The sequence below is a fragment of the Ahaetulla prasina genome, chromosome 1 (assembly GCF_028640845.1).
Source record: "Ahaetulla prasina isolate Xishuangbanna chromosome 1, ASM2864084v1, whole genome shotgun sequence".
In the NCBI taxonomy this organism is placed as follows: domain Eukaryota; kingdom Metazoa; phylum Chordata; class Lepidosauria; order Squamata; family Colubridae; genus Ahaetulla; species Ahaetulla prasina.
Genome location: NC_080539.1, coordinates 218,271,943 through 218,290,724, shown reverse-complemented (window position 1 = coordinate 218,290,724; position 18,782 = coordinate 218,271,943). Strand labels below are relative to the sequence as shown.

The window sequence follows — 18,782 nt, the reverse complement described above, 5'->3', positions numbered from 1 at the left end:
CTGAAGTTTTGGTGTGGTTCCCTGCAATCCTCTGGCACACATTAAATAGAACACAAAGTTGTTTTAGAATTATCTTTATGGACCAACTGTTTAGAAGGTACCCATAATATTTTTTGTAATTTTATTGGCAAGTAGCTTATTTTTATTTCACATATAAAAGCTCACTAGTACATCACTATTCTGTTAAGATTTGATTCTGCTATGAATTTTATGTAAGTGATAGACCTATGGGTATCTGTTCTGTTCAGAGTACATATGTCTTCTTTGGATTGTATTCCGATTTTATTTAAATGATATCACTTATATAACAATATATATATGCTTGTGTGAATTATATATTAAAGTGACAGACTTTTCTATAACTATCTTCAAACCAGAGGTTGCACCAGTTGTCCCCATTCTTTGATCAGGCTGTTAGACATAGTCGCCCACCCAGAATGGACTACTGTCAAGTGATGTACATGAGGTTGCCTGTTGTGGTCTGCCAGCAGCCTGTGGACCTGGCAACAGAGTCGGACAGTGAGGAGGCTGGAGAGGATGATGGGCCAGTCCTGGAGTCAGGGGAAGACCCAGACTAGGGCTCTGCATTGGAAGCAGAGATGGGCCCGGGACCATGTGGGAGCAATGTGCGGACTCTGGAGCCTCCAGAGGCAGAGGAAAAGCAGGAGCCTGTTCCTAATGCACGCATGCAAAGAGCTGCCAGAAGGCAAGAGCAGCTGAAGAAAAAAGGACAACTCGGGAGTAAGGGCAGGCGATGACTGGCCCCTCCCATACGGCTTAAAAGAGCAGCAATGGCTCTTGGGTTCTTTATGGAAAAGCAACATTGATTCCGGTGCTTCTTGTCAGCATCTCTTGAACTTTGTGGGGCTTTTGCCAAGAAAAGCCTTTGGCAGGTTGCCGAAGACAACAAAGGTTGGTGATAAGGCCAAAGGACAGTTTATGAAGAATTTGTTTTGGACTAAGCTGAGAATGAATGAATTTTCAGCTGTTTTAATAAAATAAGTTTGTTCAGGACTGAACTGTGTTTGGTAATCACTACTTGGGCCTCGGTCACAACACTGCCCTTCAAGAAATGGTATGTGTTCTCTCAATCAACAAAGAGCTCTGTCAACCTCACAGGTTGCTGGTTTGCTTCCGGGTTCAATTCAAAGTGCTGATAAGTACGCTGTGCAAAGTACAATGACCTTACATGCCATGGGGCTGGGTTATTTGAGGAACTACCTCTCCCTAGTTACATCTACCCATCCCATCAAGTCCAACAGAAGAGGCATATTATAGGTCGCGTCAATAAAGGAGGGTCATCTGAAAAGACCCAGGAGGAGAGCCTTCTCTGGCCTGGCACCTGACGTTTGGAATATAATAACTCTGTGAGGTTAGATAGGCCCCTACCACCCTGCCTTTGGAAGCTTTGACATCATGTTTTTGTCATCGTGCTTGGAATCTACAAATTGGTTATACTCTTAGTAATGTAATGGATTGCATTCTCCTGCAGATTATGTTTTATGGTTTTCATTATTTTAATGGTTTTTATTTTATTTTAGTTGTTTATTTTATTTATTTGTTTTCTGTTATCTGTCTGTAGAAGGCATGCGGAGTCACGTATATGAGATGGAAAGCTATATAAATCAAACAAATACGTGAATAGGAAAAAAAATGCCATCTGTCTAATTAAGATCCCTGTTCTTATTACCACTTGACTGAAATTGTAAATACAATGTGCTATTATCACCTGCTCTGTGGACTGCCTGGAATTGAAAAATCTAGTGAAAACCCTTATCGTCCTGCATTACCATAACATTAAAAAAAAAAAATACACCTTTGAAATCCTGGTGGTAGTCCTTTCTTTCCACAGGAGTGACTAGCTTCTGAACAACCTATGTTGTCTGAATTAGGAGTGACAACATGTTGGTCTATATATGGAACAGGTTTCCTGTTTTTGTCAATCATAAATTCAAAATCTGAAAGACACGAATGGCTATTAGCAATCTGAAGCTGAAATCATATCCAATATTTGCAAAGAGTCATCACTTCTGCATCACCAGAATAATATAAAGTAAGACTGTGCCGTGTTCGCGTTTGAAGGGAATGAAGTACTTCACAGCATTTTGAGGGCATGAACGAAAAAGAGCAGTGGTGAAGGCATCAGGCTAGAAGTCAGGAGTCTGTGAGTTCTAATCCCACCTCAGGCAAGAAAAATGGCTGGATGACCTTGGGCCAGTCACTCGCTCTTAGCTCTACTCACCTCACAGGGTTGTTTCTGTTGTGGGGAAAACAGGAGGAGGAAGGAGTATTGTGTGTTTGCCAACCTTGAGTTACAAAAATATTAAGGTCGGGAAATTGAATGAAATGAATGAATTAATCAATGAGGCAGCTGCCTGAAATCTTTAGGTTAGCTAATATGCAGCTGCAAAAATTAGACCTGCGCCAAAGAATTGCTCTTAAGAGAAAAACATGCCTAATCTTCAAATCAAGAATGTCATGCTCCTACAAGATCATAACCATTTAGACAAAACTCTCTAGGCTTGCATAAAACGAAACAAGTGCTATACTCTGTTTTTGAAATAACCCACCAATTCTATAGTAGTAAGAAGTGAGTACAGAACATCTGACATAATGGCTTTTTCCTAGGATTTCTCCAAGTAGTATATATATCTGCTGTTGCAATAGACTGGACGAATCAGTCTCTAGGGAGAAAAAGGGAGCAAAGAAGACAAACACCGAGTTAGAAATACAGAGGAGACCAAACAACCCCCACCCATCTTTTATTCAATAAAGGCAAAGTTAAAGGCTTCCCACCATCTTTGCCCATTTTTTTTTAAAAAAATCACAGTTCTCCAAAGGAAGCAGATCAAACATGACAAAGGAGATCTTTAACTTCACAGCAGGCATATCCAAGGAGTAATAAACCAGTTATGTTATATATACACAGTCATGGCCGAAATTGTTGGCACCCCAGAAATTTTTCCAGAAAATCAAGTATTTCTCACAGAAAAGCACTGCAATAACACATGTTTTGCTATACACATGTTTATTCCCTTTATGTGTATTGGAACAAAACAAAAAAAGGCAGGAAAAAAAGCAAATTGGACATAACGTCACACAAAACTCCAAAAATGGGCTGGACAAAATTATTGGCACCCTTAACTTAATATTTGGTTGTACACCCTTTGGAAAAAATAATTGAAATCAGTCACTTCCTATAACCATCAATAAGCTTCTTATACCTCTCACCCGGAATTTTGGACCACTCTTCCTTTGCAAACTGCTCCAGGTCTCCTATTGGAATGGCGCCTTTTCCCAACAGCAATTTTAAGATCTCTCCACAGGTGTTCAATGGGATTTAGATCTGGACTCATTACTGGCCACTTCAGAACTCTACAGCGCTTTGTTGCCATCCATTTCTGGGTGCTTTTTGACGTATGTTTGGGGTCATTGTCCTGCTGGAAGACCCAAGATCTCAGACACAAACCCAGCTTTCTGACACTGGGCTCTACAGTGCGACTCAAAATCCTTTGGTAATCCTCAGATTTCATGATGCCTTGCACAGTCAAGGCACCCAGTGCCAGAGGCTGCAAAACAACCCCAAAACAACCCCAAAACATCATTGAACCTCCACCATATTTCACTGTAGGTACTGTGTTCTTTTCTTTGTAGGCCTCATTCCGTTTTTGGTAAACAGTAGAATGATGTGCTTTACCAGAAAGCTCTATCTTGGTCTCATCTGTCCACAAGACGTTTTCCCAGAAGGATTTTGGCTTACTCAAGTACATTTTGGCAAACTGTAGTCTTGCTTTTTTATGTCTCTGTGTCAGCAGTGGGGTCCTCCTGGGTCTCCTGCCATAGCGTTTCATTTTATTTGAATGTCGACGGATAGTTCGTGCTGACACTGATGCTCCCTGAGCCTGCAGGACAGCTTGAATTTCTTTGGAACTTGTTTGGGGCTGCTTATCCACCATCCGGACTATCCTGCACTGCAACCTTTCATCAATTTTTCTCTTCCGTCCACGCCCAGGGAGATTAGCTACAGTGCCATGGTTGCAAACTTCTTGATAATGTTGCGCACTGTGGACAAAGGCAAATCTAGATCTCTGGAGATGGACTTGTAACCTTGAGAGTGTTGATATTTTTCCACAATGTTGGTTCTCAAGTCCTCAGACAGTTCTCTTCTCCTCTTTCTGTTGTCCATGCTTAGTGTGGCACACACAGACACACAATGCAAAGACTAAGTGAACTTCTCTCCTCTTTATCTGCTTTCAGGTGTGATTTTTATATTGCCCACACCTGTTACTTGCCCCAGGTGAGTTTAAAGGAACATCATATGCTTGAAACAATCTTATTTATCCATAATTTTGAAAGGGTGCCAATAATTTTGTCCAGCCCATTTTTGGAGTTTTGTTTGACATGTCCAATTTGCTTTTTTTCCTGCCTTTTTTTGTTTTGTTCCAATACACACAAAGGGAATAAACATGTGTATAGCAAAACATGTGTTATTGCAGTGCTTTTCTGTGAGAAATACTTGATTTTCTGGAAAAATTCTGGGGTGCCAACAATTTTGGCCATGACTGTATATATATAAAAGATTCAAAGGAATTGTAGTCTTGATGATGTTTAATGCTATTAAACTGCATAAAAAGTATAAATATTCACTTTTTTCCTTCAGCTGTTCACAAAAGCGTTTATGAAACCATGGAATCTGAAGCTCGGGGCACTCCAAACACACAGCTCGATTCAGCTCCATCAGCTGTAGGGTGGGCTTTCTTGCTGATTTCCATGGTAGAACTGTTTTTAAAAAAATCCAGAAGAAATAAGCACAACAAGGCAATGTTTAGAAGATAACTGTGCTAACCATGAATAAAAAAAGAAAGAAGGCCATTTTTAGAGCAAAAGAAATAATAATCACAAATGTATTTATTTATTTTTATTTGCATTTATATCCCGCCCTTCTCCGAAGACTCAGGGCGGCTTACATTGTGTTAAGCAATAGTCTTCATCCATTTGTATATTATATAAAAAGTCAACTTATTGTCCCCAACAATCTGGGTCCTCATTTTACCTACCTTATAAAGGATGGAAGGCTGAGTCAACCTTGGGCCTGGTGGGACTTGAACCTGCAGTAACTGCAAGCAGCTGCTGTTAATAACAGACTGTCTTAGCAGTCTGCGCCACTCAAGGACCCTTTAATACCACATTACTTACTTCATTGTGATAGCTAAGTACAGGTATCATTGTTCATAAATTAACAACTAGCACTTCTTTTTAAGTATAAGAAACATGCTAAGATTAAAGCAAAACCAATTTCTAAAAGTTAAATTCAGAGAGTACTGAATCCATTCAGTTTTGTTTTACTTCATGTCAAGCTTCTGAAGAAGATTCTTGATGACAACCCCTCTGTGGAGGCAGCTACACTTAAATAAATGTAGCAAAAGTAAACAGCATTATACTGAAGTTTATTATTTGGTTGTTTTTGTTAGAATGCATTCATGGAACTATTAGCAGCTATTTATCCATGTGTGAAAATATGGCGGAAACGTAAAGATCAAATATATAAAATGACTGGCAGCTTGAAGTTTTTCCTTTGTTATAGGTTCATTTTTCAACTAAGAACATTTTTGAAATGCAACCTATTTTTTAGTATATAGACGTAAAAGATTTATTTAAAAGAAAACCTGTAAACCGATATAGGAAAACTATAGGTGAAATGTACACTTCAGTGGGAACAATGCAGATCCAACCAATATAAAAGTCCACCCAACTCTAATTGCAGAAACTATATTGGCCATTTTTAGATCCTGAGAATATGGGGTATCTGCAGGCAAACCAACATAATATTTTTTAAAGGGCTTAAATAAAAAAACAGGAGTAGAAAATGCTGATGGAGGAAAAACCCCTTTAAGTTTAACATTATTTACTATCAAGTAAATGCACAAAAGTACTGTACTTTATTTGGAGTTGTTTTTTTAAAAAAATTCCCAAGAATTGAATACTTTAATAAGGCCCAAAGTACAGTTTTAAAAAAAAACAAGAGTTGTTTCTGAAACTTATCAAAAATAGAAATTAGCACTTACTTTGAAGCTCAGCATCCAACTTGGAGAGAAACTCTATATTAAATATTGCCTTTATCACTTTCTGTGGAAAATACCCAGAAGAAGCCAAAGCGTAACCAAGCAATACAAGAAGAGAAGGCTCAAAAAGTTCTGTAGAAAATAAATATATTAATGCATAATATTAAAAACGTTATTTATCTAAAAGTAGTACAGCAGATAGGAAATATAAACCCTGACCCCAAATTCTCAGAGAAATGTACAAATTGAATATAGTTGACAACATTGCTATGCTTTACATTATCTGAGAGCTAAATACTTGGCATTTTTAAAAGGTTTAGGTGGGAGTAGAAATAATATATTTTGCAACCTTACTTGTTTAATTGCTTTATTTTAGCAATGTTTTTAGTTTCATATATTTTATTCTACCAATTTATTAAGATTAGGGGTCATACAATTGGTGTAAAGAACGAATGGAAAAAGAACAGTTCTGAAATTGTTTTAATATAACGTTTAATTCTTCTCAGTTTTGAAATCTCTATGCGTTTCCCAAACTATAAAGCATTTCCCAAACTATAAAAATTTTGTATGATATCACAACACTTTCATTTTCTTTTCTTTCCCTTTCAATATTTCCGGTTTTTATTTCCTCAAAATTTATTTGCACTGCTCCTCATTTGAGAGATGCACAAAATGTTCTATAATAATCTAAAAATATTTGAGATTACCGGTAAAAACAAAACAATCCGTTGCTAAGAAATTGGGAATTTGTGACTGAGGAAAGCCAAGATAACGGCCTTTTAAAAGATACATTAGCATTGGCACTTACTGTTGTTGAGAAATACTGTACAACAGAAGGGCCAGCTATCAACCCTGAAGCGAACCTGGCTGAAGACATCTTTTGAGGCTTCAGGGTTGCCACAAGGAAGAAGAAGGGACAGGGAGGGGGGAAATAGATAGCTGGGGTTTTGTAGTCTAAACAAAAAGTTTTGCTGTGGGAACCAAGGACAGTGGTGGTTGGGGAAAGAACTGGAATAACGGAGCAACCGGCCAGCACCTCTATTGGACAATGTGATTAATGACTTGGGGGAAGGGGGAACGTTTACTTTTTAATCAGGTGAAAACCGTAGGAACTTTCAGCGTTGGTTTTCACCAGTTGTGCCAATATGATGTATGCAATAAGTTGTTCTTTGAGGAATCTACCTGCCTTGGACTTCTGCTTTCTTTGGATGCATTACTTGGAACGCTCACACCAGCACGGCACAAACAACTTAAAACTTATTTGTCAAAATCCTACCATCAGTACAATCATATTGTGTGGATAAATAATGAATAATCAGCATGAAAGGAAGGGCATGATAGCAAATATCACCCAATAGGGCAGGACCTTATTGTTTTGTTCATTGGGCTTATGTTTAAGAGAAGGACAGATTCTATATCCACATTCTCTCCATGCAACTAATTGTAAGAACAATTATACTTAATATGCATATTACTCCTTTATTTGCTCAGTCCTTGCCAGGGGATTGCTTCTTCACAAACTTACAAAGTTTTGCATTCATGCTTATGGCACTTTTGCAACGTATTTTCTAAAACTGAGCAACTCTGTAAGCATCCTTAGAGAAACTAACCAGATAAAATACTCTTTAAAATCCATTATTCATATTTAAAAAGGTCTATTTTCAGTGACCATTTTAATATATTCCTACTTAGAACTGTAGTTATTTTCAAAAGCTATAGAATGGGACAGTGCCCACATCGTGGCTGGTTCTTTAAATTTCCTCTTCAATAACATTTAATAACATTCAGAAGTTAGAATATTCTCTATGAAAACAATGAAAGAGACCAAGTACATCTATGTGCTTTCTTTTCTTTTAAGAAAGAGACAGAAGAGTTTATAGCTTGACATTTTCTTTATATGTTCATTGCCACTTAATAATAATAATAATAATAATAATAATAATAATAATAATAATAATAATAATAATAATAATAATAATAATATTCTAGAAAAATGTAATCTGACAATCATTTTGATAATCAACTTACCCAAGTGAAGACTGATATGATTAATGCAAGCCTCAAAAAATTTCTCAGCTTCAGGGGGTTCATAATTAAATAAAGAAAATAGAACAAGAATAACATGTATTTCTGAATAGTAAATCTAGAGAAAGAAAAGAAAATAGAAGAAATCAGCTCATCTGTTTTGGCCAGTTGTGCATAACAGTCAAAAACCTACGAAATTTGAGTTTACAACTAACCATCTACCTCTCCAAGTGTTCTTAAAACCCAGGGGAGAAAAGTTTTTCAAATATTCTGGTCCCAAGAAACTTTGATACTTCTAACTAGCGTTTTTAATTATGCTCTAAAACAGAAGGATAGCTCAGGAAGTTATTGTAATGAGGCAGTCATCTTTTCTAATCAGCTCCAGTAGTTTGCTTACTTGCAATATTCTCAGCATTTTTCAAAGGCAAAGGCCAAGTTATAGTACTCTATATAAGTTTTAACTAAGTATTTGTCACTATAGATGTGGCACGTCAACAAAAGATATAGAAATTTGCTTTAAAACAGAATCCCATCCCCAGCAAAACCTGGGCCCATAGGTTCAGATGACAATTCTGAAATAAACCTAAATAGAAAAGGTCACCCTAACAATCATAACCTGAATTCTGATTTAATTTCTGATCTTCAACTTCAATTTGTAAACGAAGGAGAAAACATTTATTTAAAACAAATGATTGGGTGGGAGAAGCAAAGGACTGCTTAACCAAGGATGTCTGATTTGGGAGAAGCTGGCTGCTTTTAAAGGGATTTTTTAAAGGGTTTTTTAATCCTTTCTATGACAGGAACTATGTTTTATTTCTCTACACACACACTGTACCTTCACTTGCTTCTTTCCCTCATCTCCATCCAGTTTTGTTTTCTGTTTTCTCTTCTCTTTTCAGTACATTTAGATGTTATTACCGTAATCTACTTCCATCCTATCTTTTTTTTCTTCTATTTCTGAATATATTTGTGTGTACATTGTGAGATTAATATGTGTGCAAGGGAGAGAATGCAAATGAAGAATCAATTAATTTAAAAACATTTCAATTATTTCCCATGCAATTAATTTTTAATCATTAGTTACTAATTCAGTTAATATTAAATTAACGTTTTTGCCCTTTTTGAAGTTGCTTCTGATAAGTAAATCCACTGGTGTTTAAGTGTTTGTGAACTCCGTTTGAATTTTCAATATTTCTGCATAAATATGATCTAAACTGTGTTTGGTTTTTCACACAAGGCCTTAAACTACATGAAGAGAACCTACTTAAATATGTCAAAAACATTATTCTAGCTCAGGGGTCAGCAACCTTAAACACTCACAGAGCCACTTGGTCCTGTTTCCTACAGGAAAAAAAACACACTGAGAGCCACAAAACCCGGGTGGGTGCGGCCAACTCGATGCCACTCACTCCCACCCAGTCACATGACCACGTAGCCATGCCTACCCAGCCACAAAACTATTCTCTATGTCTCTCTCCCCCTCTCCCTATCTCCCCACACTGTGTCTCTCTGTCTGTATCTCTTCCTCTTCCCCCTCTCTATGTCACTCTGTATCTCTCTCTCTCTCTCTCTCTGCGTGCCTCTCTCCCCCCACTTTGGGTGACCGTCCTCCTCCTTCTCCCCCCTCCTCTTGTAACTCCCTAGCTGGCTGTGGCTGAGCTGAGAGGATTCGCAGCCACAGGGAGACTCCAGCCTGAAATGGCAAGAAGCAAAGGCTGCCTTACATGCAAATGTGGCGCAAAGGCAGGTACAAGGCAGCTTCGCTCCTGCACTCTCCGGCGGCCCTCTTCCCCCTCCTCTTCTCAAGACGCCCAGGACAGCTGTGGCTGAGCCTGGAGCGTGTGTAAGTGCGGGGAGACCCTCTCAAGCAAGCGCCAAAGCTCAGGAAAGGCGCGCGCGGGACGGGCAGCGACTCGCTTACAGAGGGTCTTTCCATACGTGCACATACTCCCAGCTCAGCCACAGACGGCCAGGGAGTTATGAGAAGAGGGGGGGGGAGAGAAAGTGCAGGAGCAAAGCTGCCCTGTACCTGCCTTCATGCCACATTTATATGTAAGGTAGTCGTCACTTCTTGCCACTTTGGGCTGGAGTCCAAAAAAGAAATAAGAGGGGCAGGGAGAACCAGTGATGGGACATGGAGCTGCGGCAGAGGGCCCAAAGAGCCACTTGTGGCTCTAGAGCCGCAGGTTGCCGACCCCTGTTCTAGCTTATTTACCTATTGAGGGACTACCATTCAGAGCTATATATTTGTGGCAAAATTGTGTGAGCAGAGTCAATCTCCTGAGTCTAATTTTGGAATGATACTCATGTGAGAATATGGGAGGCCCTGCCTTATTTAAAGAAGAGCATTCTGGCTATTCATCATACAAGACTGATTTTCACAGTTCAGCTATGTGGAAGTGTGTCATGGCTTGAACAAGAGATTTCTAATTTGCTGAAAAACAGTTGTTGATGCTCACCAGGTTGAAGAAAACTACCAAACTATTTCCAAAGTTTTGCATACTTTTGCCACACATAAATACGTACCGTAACTTGAAAATGAAAATGCTGTGAAATCAGGGCTCCTTCAGATTAAATGTACACATTCAGTTTCCACTGATTTCATTTGAATTAGCAACCCCACATTTTTATATTTAAAAATAAATCAAATACTCATTATTTGAGTTTGTACACAGGTAATCCTTGACGTACAACAGTTCGTTTAGTGACCATTCAGTTACAACAGAGCTGAAAAAAGTGACTTTTGACCGTTTTTCATACTTAAGACTGTTGCAGCATCTGCATGGTCATATAATCAAAATTTAGATGCTTGGCAACTGACTCATATTAATGACAGTCGCAATGTCCCAGAGTAATGCAATCACCTTTTGTGAACAGCTGACAAGCAAAGTCAATGGGGAAGGCAGATTCCTTTTACAACTGTGTTACTAACTTAATAACTGCAGTTATTCACTTAACAAATGTGGCAAGGAATGTCACAAAATGGAGCAAAATTAACAACTATCTCAGCAACAGAAATTTTGGGCTCAATTATGGTTGTAAGTCAAGGACTTCCCATGTATTCAATATTTCTCCATAATGCTCATCATACAATCTGTAACACCATAATTCAAAATATATGTCTTTCTGAACTAAATATATATTTTAAATTATTGAGAATCAATCATCTGTATTAAACATGGTTTAAAGGAGCTCTGACAATTCAAGTAACTACAAATTAAAGTAAAAAAACAAACAAACACCAGAAAAAGAAACATTATAGAAATGGTATGGTATTGTACAACTGGAATTTGAAGAAAACAAGACTGTACTAGAAACATGGAAATAAAATAATAGACGTGGAAGGAACCTTGGAGGTCTTCTAGTCCAACCCCCTGCTTGAGAAGGAGACCCTACACCCGTGATGGCGACTATGGCACATGTGCCAGAGGTGGTACGCAGTGCTCTATGGGCACGCGAGCTGTCACCCCAGCTCAGCTCAACTCTGCTGCGCGTACGGATGTGCCTCCCGCCGGCCAGCTGGTCTTCAGGTCTCTGACACGCATGCGCAGCGGGGATGGGGTGCATGTGGGGGGCCGCGCTTGCATTCACAGGGGGATGAGGCACATGCGGGGAGCATGCGCAAATGCACAGGGGGTGGAGCGCATGCGCAGGGCCTGTGTGCACACTGCATTTTAGGGGTTTATGCGCACATGCATTCATGCACATGCGCACACGTTTTGGCACGTTGGTCTGGAAAAGGTTAGCCATCACTGCCCTACACTATTTCAGACAAACTTGTGAAAGCAAGCTATTCCATTGGTTGACTACTCTCACCATTAGCATGAGAGCAATGTATGACATTACCTTTTAACAAATCATATTTTTTGGGCAGCAAGCCCATGTTTTTCACATAACTAGCAGGGGTCCTTAGACCCAATTTATATGCCACAACTGAACCTTGAGTGTGTACAGCAAATGCTCTATTGCAGAATTGCAGCCCTTCCCTCATTGCACACTGCCCATTTCATCATTCTCCAGAGAGACACAAGATAGTCCTTTGTACCTGATCAGTATGTTCAGTGGCAACTGCAGCTATTCTGTCCAGTAACAGTGTAGAGCGGTAGTTGGTTCCAATGAGAAAGGATGCAAACTTCACTATATTTGACGGCGTAATCTGATCTCTCAACTGATGTAAAGCAACCATGGTCTTCTCGAGAAGCACTTCTTGAAACCATTTCCCATGTAAGTATTTGAATTCCTTCAGTAAAAGATCCAAATTGTTCATTGTCTCAAGTCTCTGAAATGCGCAACTGTTAATTTTTTGCAAAAGTGACCTATATGGTCCAGAATAGCTTTTCTGATTTGGTTTATGAAGTTTCATCCATTTTAGGATATTTACGGTAAAGCTATTGAGTTGCTTCAGATTGCACTGAGGTAGGACAGCATCTATTTGAGTAACTACAGCTTCATCCACATAAGGAAAAGGGAGATTGGAAAGAACATGAACCAGCATGAGGACATCAGCGGGGGTTCTTTTAACTTGTAAATGGCTGGAATTGAAATAAACAAAAAAAATACATTAACAAAATAAAATAAATACATAAATTGGGGAGAAAAACCATTAATTTAAAAAAATGAATGTACAAGATATATGTGTATCACATATGTTTTTACTACATGATTTTCAGATAGATCACATGCATACTTGTTAAAATGTGCTGAGGACGACTTTCAGTTATAATGCTAGAACACTGGAAACAAGGAACAAAAAAATAAGCAACCAACAGTATTAAACTTTTATTAGATAATTGAAACCATTATTTCTATGAATTTTAGCTAAGAATTTAATGAAGGTATCTTTAAAGCCATAAAGATAAAAACAATATGTTTAACTAATATATGTCCTTTATTTCCAGATGATGCAGATATATTGCTCAGAACATAACACTCTCTCTCTCTCTCTCTCTCTATCTATATATATATATACACACACACACACACACACACGTATGTATGTATGTATAAAATGTAGAGAGAAGGGCAGAATTTACAGAGGAGGATAAATTGACAAAAAGCAGCACATTGAGTTTTGATTAATAAAGGGACATTTAGGTAGATGCCACTCAAATAGAAGAGAAATTATATAGGGGATGAAATGTGGTTTGTTCATGTACATAACAAACACTTAGAAGTTCAAACAGAAATACAAGCCCGAATTAATAAACTTCAAGTCTGAGAAACCAGATGGGCTGGGAAAAAAAGTACCTTCTTACCAGATTGACAATTCTTGTAATTTGGAATATATGTCAGATTTGGGCCAATGCAGCATGGCTAGCACATTTGTCACTCTCAAGAGTTCATATGTTTTATACTGATCCAAGTATTTATGAAAGAGGGTTACAATCCTGAAAGCCAAAAAGATACACATTGCAGCATTAGGTTTCAAGTTAGAATGTTCTTTAGAGTGACCCATTCTGTTAGTCATACCAGACAACAAGCAGCAAAGTACAATTTTAAGACAAGTGGACCTAATCCATTCTCTTGCAGCAATTTGTATTTAATTCTTAGGGGTTTTTTGGACTGCCATACAGACTAGAAATAACTTTTTGCTTTGATATAAATTATGCATTAATAGTATAGTACTGTCTGGAATAAAAATAACATCTCGTTTAACACCATCATCCTAATCACTGACCTTCCACCCAGCAATGACAACTGGAGTTTCCCTCCCCACTTCAATAATGTCCTTCCATATTTTGAGATAATTAAGCCCCAAGTATTTAACCTTCTTTTCCATTTTAAAACCCGTTTTATTCATCGGGGTTTCTTGATCACAGTCATATTTTTAACTGACATCTTTCTTCTTTGCTTATTTATTTTAAATCCAGCTAAGGCACTAAAATCTTTTGGTTTCTTTCATTAAATATTCTATACCATTCTTGGCTTCTTGTATAATCTTGTATAATCGAGATTAAAGCATCAGCAAAAGACCCTATTTTATAAGGCTTTAAATTTTCAAGCCTATTGTTTTCTCATCTGGTCTGATATCGCTCTTCAAAACTTTTAGAACTAAAATAAAAAGCTGAGGTGACAAAGGACATCCTTCTCTAAAGCATGATCATAAGTTTGTCTAGCTAATTGCAAGTTTTTACGTCTTAAGAAATACATTTAGACTTGGGGTATAATACTAAGTAAGTACTATAACACACAGTGTTATACGTTGACTAAATTATATCCAGACAGTTGCTCACAAAAATGAAGAATAACGAATAGGATTCCTATATTGTATTAAAGGATTACTTTTGAATCAGTAGTGGATTTCTGTATACTTCTTGCATTTTTTCTGCCACAAGTAATGTTTGGTACCGATCCAAATCATCTGCGATTAGTAGGATCTTTTCACTTAACCTAAAAAGAAATGCACATATATTTATACATGCATACGTTTATGATAGAAAACCTGCCTGAGCATTCAGGGAGTCTATCATTCTTACTTTTAAAACATAGTATGCTAATCAACCAAGAACAAATTTTTACCAAAGAAATATTCTGAAAGCCATTGAAAAGTGTAGAAATTCAGATGAATATCAATTAATTTTCCGCGAATAAAAAACTGGTGAAATTTTCAAGTCAAAGTTTATTAGGGATTTTTACCTGACAGCAATGTGAAATATTTGCTACCAATTCCGTGTGTGCAAGTGTGTGCCTACTTATTGCTGGTCCAACATTTCTATTGTTAAGTGACAACATTTGTTAAGTTAACGTTGCCCCATTTTATGATCTTTCTTGGCACAGTGAATCACTGCAGTTAAGTTAGTAACCTGGTTGTAAAGTGGATCTGGCTTCCCCATGGATTCTGCTTATCAGAAGATCACAAAAGGTGATGACATGACCCTTGGGACACGCCAACTGTCATAAATATGAGTCAGTTGCCAAGCATCTGAATTTTGCTCACGTGATCATGGGGATACTCAATGGTTGGATGAAAAATGATCTTTTTACAATGCGCTGTAACTTTGAACTGTCACTTAAGTCGAGGATTACCTCTACTTCCCAGCTTAGCCTAAATTTTTCTATGACCTGAGAGTCTCCCATCTCTTCAACTACTGTGTTTCCCAGAAAATAAGACCCAACCAGAAAATAAGCCCTAGCATGATTTTTTCCGGATGCTCATAATATAAGTCCTACCCCCCAAATAAGACCCAGTTAAGATCATCAGCGTGCTTCCCTCCATGCCTCTACCTCTAGCTGCTGCTTGGAGAACCAGCCCAGTGGTCACACCGCTCACTCACCTGCGCAGCCCCAGAGTGCGCCAGCTAAGAGGCTGGTAGGTGGCTGCTGCCAGACATCGTTGAACTCTGTGTGCTCACACTACTTCCTGTGCTGGCCATCCCCCCCACCCCCCAGGCCTGACATAATCTTAACTGGGGCTTATTTTGGGGGTAGGGCTTATATTATGAGCATCCTGAAAAAATCATGCTAGGGCTTATTTTATTTTCTGGTTGGATCTTATTTTCTGAGAAATACAGTAGTTGAAGAGATGGGAGTTGGGTCTTATTTTCTGGGAAAGATGCTAGTACAATCCCTGTCCAGCCAGCGTGAAGTCAATTGGAAATTAGAAATCAAATGTAAATAAATGTATGCCATGCATGCAATACAACAGCATTGCTTTTATTTTGAAAGCAACTGCTTTTTTTTCAATTTGGTGCCATGCAAATTGATGGCCCCACCTTTTTCAAAAGGTGCCATGCACCTTCATGGCCCCAGTTTCTCATTAATTGCCCCCCTCCCCCCATCTAGCATATCCCAAACAAATATATTAACAAGGAGTGAACATCATAGTAATTCATCCTGTAGGAACAATGTCTTTCACACCCCAAACACAAATATTTTGCCAACTAAGACTATGGCGTAACGAGTTGAAAAAAATAGCAACATAAACTAACACAATTAAAGAAATATTTTTAGATATAATTGACAAAGTTCCACATGATTTGTGGCCATTTGCGACACCTGTTTGTGGAAACGCTTTTCAAATGCTGAATTTGCAATAATATTTGAGTTAAGATTTAAAAAGAAAAGAAGAAATTGGGATATTTGGTTTCAGTTAAGGGCAGGGCAGGGCAGGGCAAGATAATTCTCCTGCATACAGGCAGTCATTTATCTAGAATCCCGGAGCACAACCTGCAAAGAATGTAATTCCTTATGAAGATAATTCATTAACACTTGACATTTTGATCTCCTGGTTTACAGCCTATATTTATGAGGAAATAATCTCTCAATAGCAACAATGTACATATAAGTCATAATTTCAACTTTTTCATTACTCTTAAAAAGATAATACACAAATAAATCAGCAAAACAACAAACGCACTTACTCTTTTTGCATCTCTTGCTGTACTATGGGTGCAAGATGAATGAACAGTTGCATGACGTTCAAAGGACTACTGCAATTATCTTTACATTCTATCAGCTTTTCTTTGGCAAGTAATCTAAATTCGGTGTTGTAGAATTGTAAATTCTGGTAGAGTCCAAGAATGATAGAAATGTCCTCAACACGTAACTCATGTGAATGCTGGACAAAAACACTGTTACATTTTTTCAGCAGCGGCCAGTGCGGAAAACTGATATTCCGGAGAAACTGTACAAATCGCCTGGCATCATTGACTGAGATGTTTGTTCTTTCAAACAAGCCATCTGCTTTTTCTATTAACCGTTTTTTAAAATTCCATGAAATAACTGGAGATATGCAGTTCATTACAACGGACAAAGCCCTAAAAAAAATATTTAAAATGTTATGCTTATTCATTTCATCAGAAAATCTAATAATGCTTAAGAAAACGACAATGAGTCCAGAGAAAAAGAGAGGGTGGTTTTAAACATGACTTATTAGAGCATTTATGTTAAGTAATTACTTGAAATTGGGAGCAGAATAATGTTACATAATAAAGTTTTTGCCTTTCAGCAATGTTGTTCTTCTTTTAAAAGAAACCCACCTGCCTAATTATTTCTCCTCATTATGAAGACTACAGAGCTTACAGGCAAAAGAACTAAAAACATTCATATGTACGTAAGCTGAAGTGGGATAGTAGCTAAGATTGCTCCATTGAAATTAAGCTTCACTGAGTTTATTGAAAGGGGATTATTATGTGTGGTATAAGACAGGGGTCCCCAAGTCCTTGGCCCATTAGAAATCGGGCCGCATAGCTGGAGGGAGCGGTGGGTGAGCAAAACTGCACATGCAGTTTCTAGGGATCTAGAATCCTCCTTCCCACCCACCCCCAGTCTGTGGAAAAACTGCCTTCCATGAAACTAGTCCCTGGTGCCCAAAAGGGGATCTGGGGACCATTGCTACAAGAGATTGATTTGAAAAATAATGTACCCCTACTTCAAATCACAAGGCTATCCTAGCCTCAGCTCAGCAGCACAAACTGCTAGTGAAGTAATACTGATTTACAGGCAAGCTTGCATATGGTTAGGCTTAAGATAAATGATTCTAGAAACAACATCCAGCTAGCTAGACAAGATTCAGCAAGCTAGAAACCCAGACCCACGTAATGCTTTTCTTATAACATCAGCCATTCTCAATTAAAAAGCAAGTGACTCCTTCATCATTTAAAAAAATAAAAATCCCACCAATAAATGAAGAGAGACATTAACTCGTATTTTAAATTTTAAATTACACTTGTAAGTACTTCAGGCATTATAGGCAGTTCTTGACTTATGAATGGTCACTTCAAGGTCTTGGTTACCATCTTTAAAGCGCTCCATGGCATAGGGCCGGGTTATCTACGGGACCGCCTACTGCCACCGATCGCCTCCCACCGACCCGTACGCTCTCACAGAGAGAGACTCCTTAGGGTGCTGTCCGCCAGGCAGTGCCGACTGGCGACACCCAGAGGAAGGGCTTTCTCTGTGGGGGCTCCCACCCTCTGGAACGAGCTTCCCCCAGGGCTTCGTCAACTTCCTGACCTCCGAACCTTCCGCTGCGAGCTTAAGACACATCTATTTATTTATGCAGGGCTAGCCTAGGGTTTTAGTTTTTAAATTTAGTTTTTAATGGGGTTTTATTTTATTCTAGTGATATTTTTAATTCGGCCTAATTAATAAGTTTTTTAATTGTTGTTTTTACTTGTATTATTTGCATGTTTTTATCTGGCTGTGAACCGCCCTGAGTCCTTCGGGAGATAGGGCGGCATAAAAATTCGAATAAATTAATTAATTAATTAATTAATTAATGACTGTTCAGAGTTATAATACAACCCCAAAAAGTTACTTATGACTTGTAAATATAAGTATATTGCTCCATCCCCACAGATACATGATTGCATTTTGGGTACTTGGCAACTGGCTCACATTAATGGCCAGTTGCAGCATCCCACAGTGACAAGATTGCGTTTTGCAATTTTTAGGGTCATTTTCTGCGAAAATATACCTATTGAATAAGTTGGATGTGGACCACATTATTCATTTAATGGCCATGGTGTCTTGCTTAAGAACTGTTGTAAATATGGTCATAAAACTGAGTTCAATCATGTGGTGACTCAACTTTAAAACCAAAATTCCAGGCTCAATTGTGGTCATAATATTATTATTATTATTATTTATTATATTTGTATACTGCCCATCTCCCGAAGGACTCAGGGCGGTTCACAGCCAAAAAACAGCAGAAAACATATAATACATATAAACAGCTAAAAGAATAGACAGTTA

The 18,782-nt window shown here is 38.2% G+C and overlaps 1 protein-coding gene across 3 annotated transcripts in view; it reads right to left on the bottom strand.

Annotated features, from left to right (window-relative positions):
• The window catches only part of FASTKD1 (FAST kinase domains 1), a 34,789-nt gene that overhangs the window by 5,850 nt on the left and 10,157 nt on the right, over positions 1 to 18,782 (bottom strand). For all 3 annotated transcript variants that reach the window (XM_058191049.1, XM_058191041.1, XM_058191033.1), the window contains exons 5-13: positions 16,448 to 16,843; positions 14,370 to 14,477; positions 13,343 to 13,474; positions 12,133 to 12,619; positions 8,091 to 8,205; positions 6,066 to 6,194; positions 4,648 to 4,779; positions 2,571 to 2,684; positions 1,817 to 1,958 (exon numbers count right to left, since the gene is read on the bottom strand). In XM_058191049.1, the coding sequence (XP_058047032.1) occupies positions 1,817 to 1,958; positions 2,571 to 2,684; positions 4,648 to 4,779; positions 6,066 to 6,194; positions 8,091 to 8,205; positions 12,133 to 12,619; positions 13,343 to 13,474; positions 14,370 to 14,477; positions 16,448 to 16,843 (1,755 nt within the window). The remainder of the gene's footprint in view (positions 1 to 1,816; positions 1,959 to 2,570; positions 2,685 to 4,647; positions 4,780 to 6,065; positions 6,195 to 8,090; positions 8,206 to 12,132; positions 12,620 to 13,342; positions 13,475 to 14,369; positions 14,478 to 16,447; positions 16,844 to 18,782) is intronic.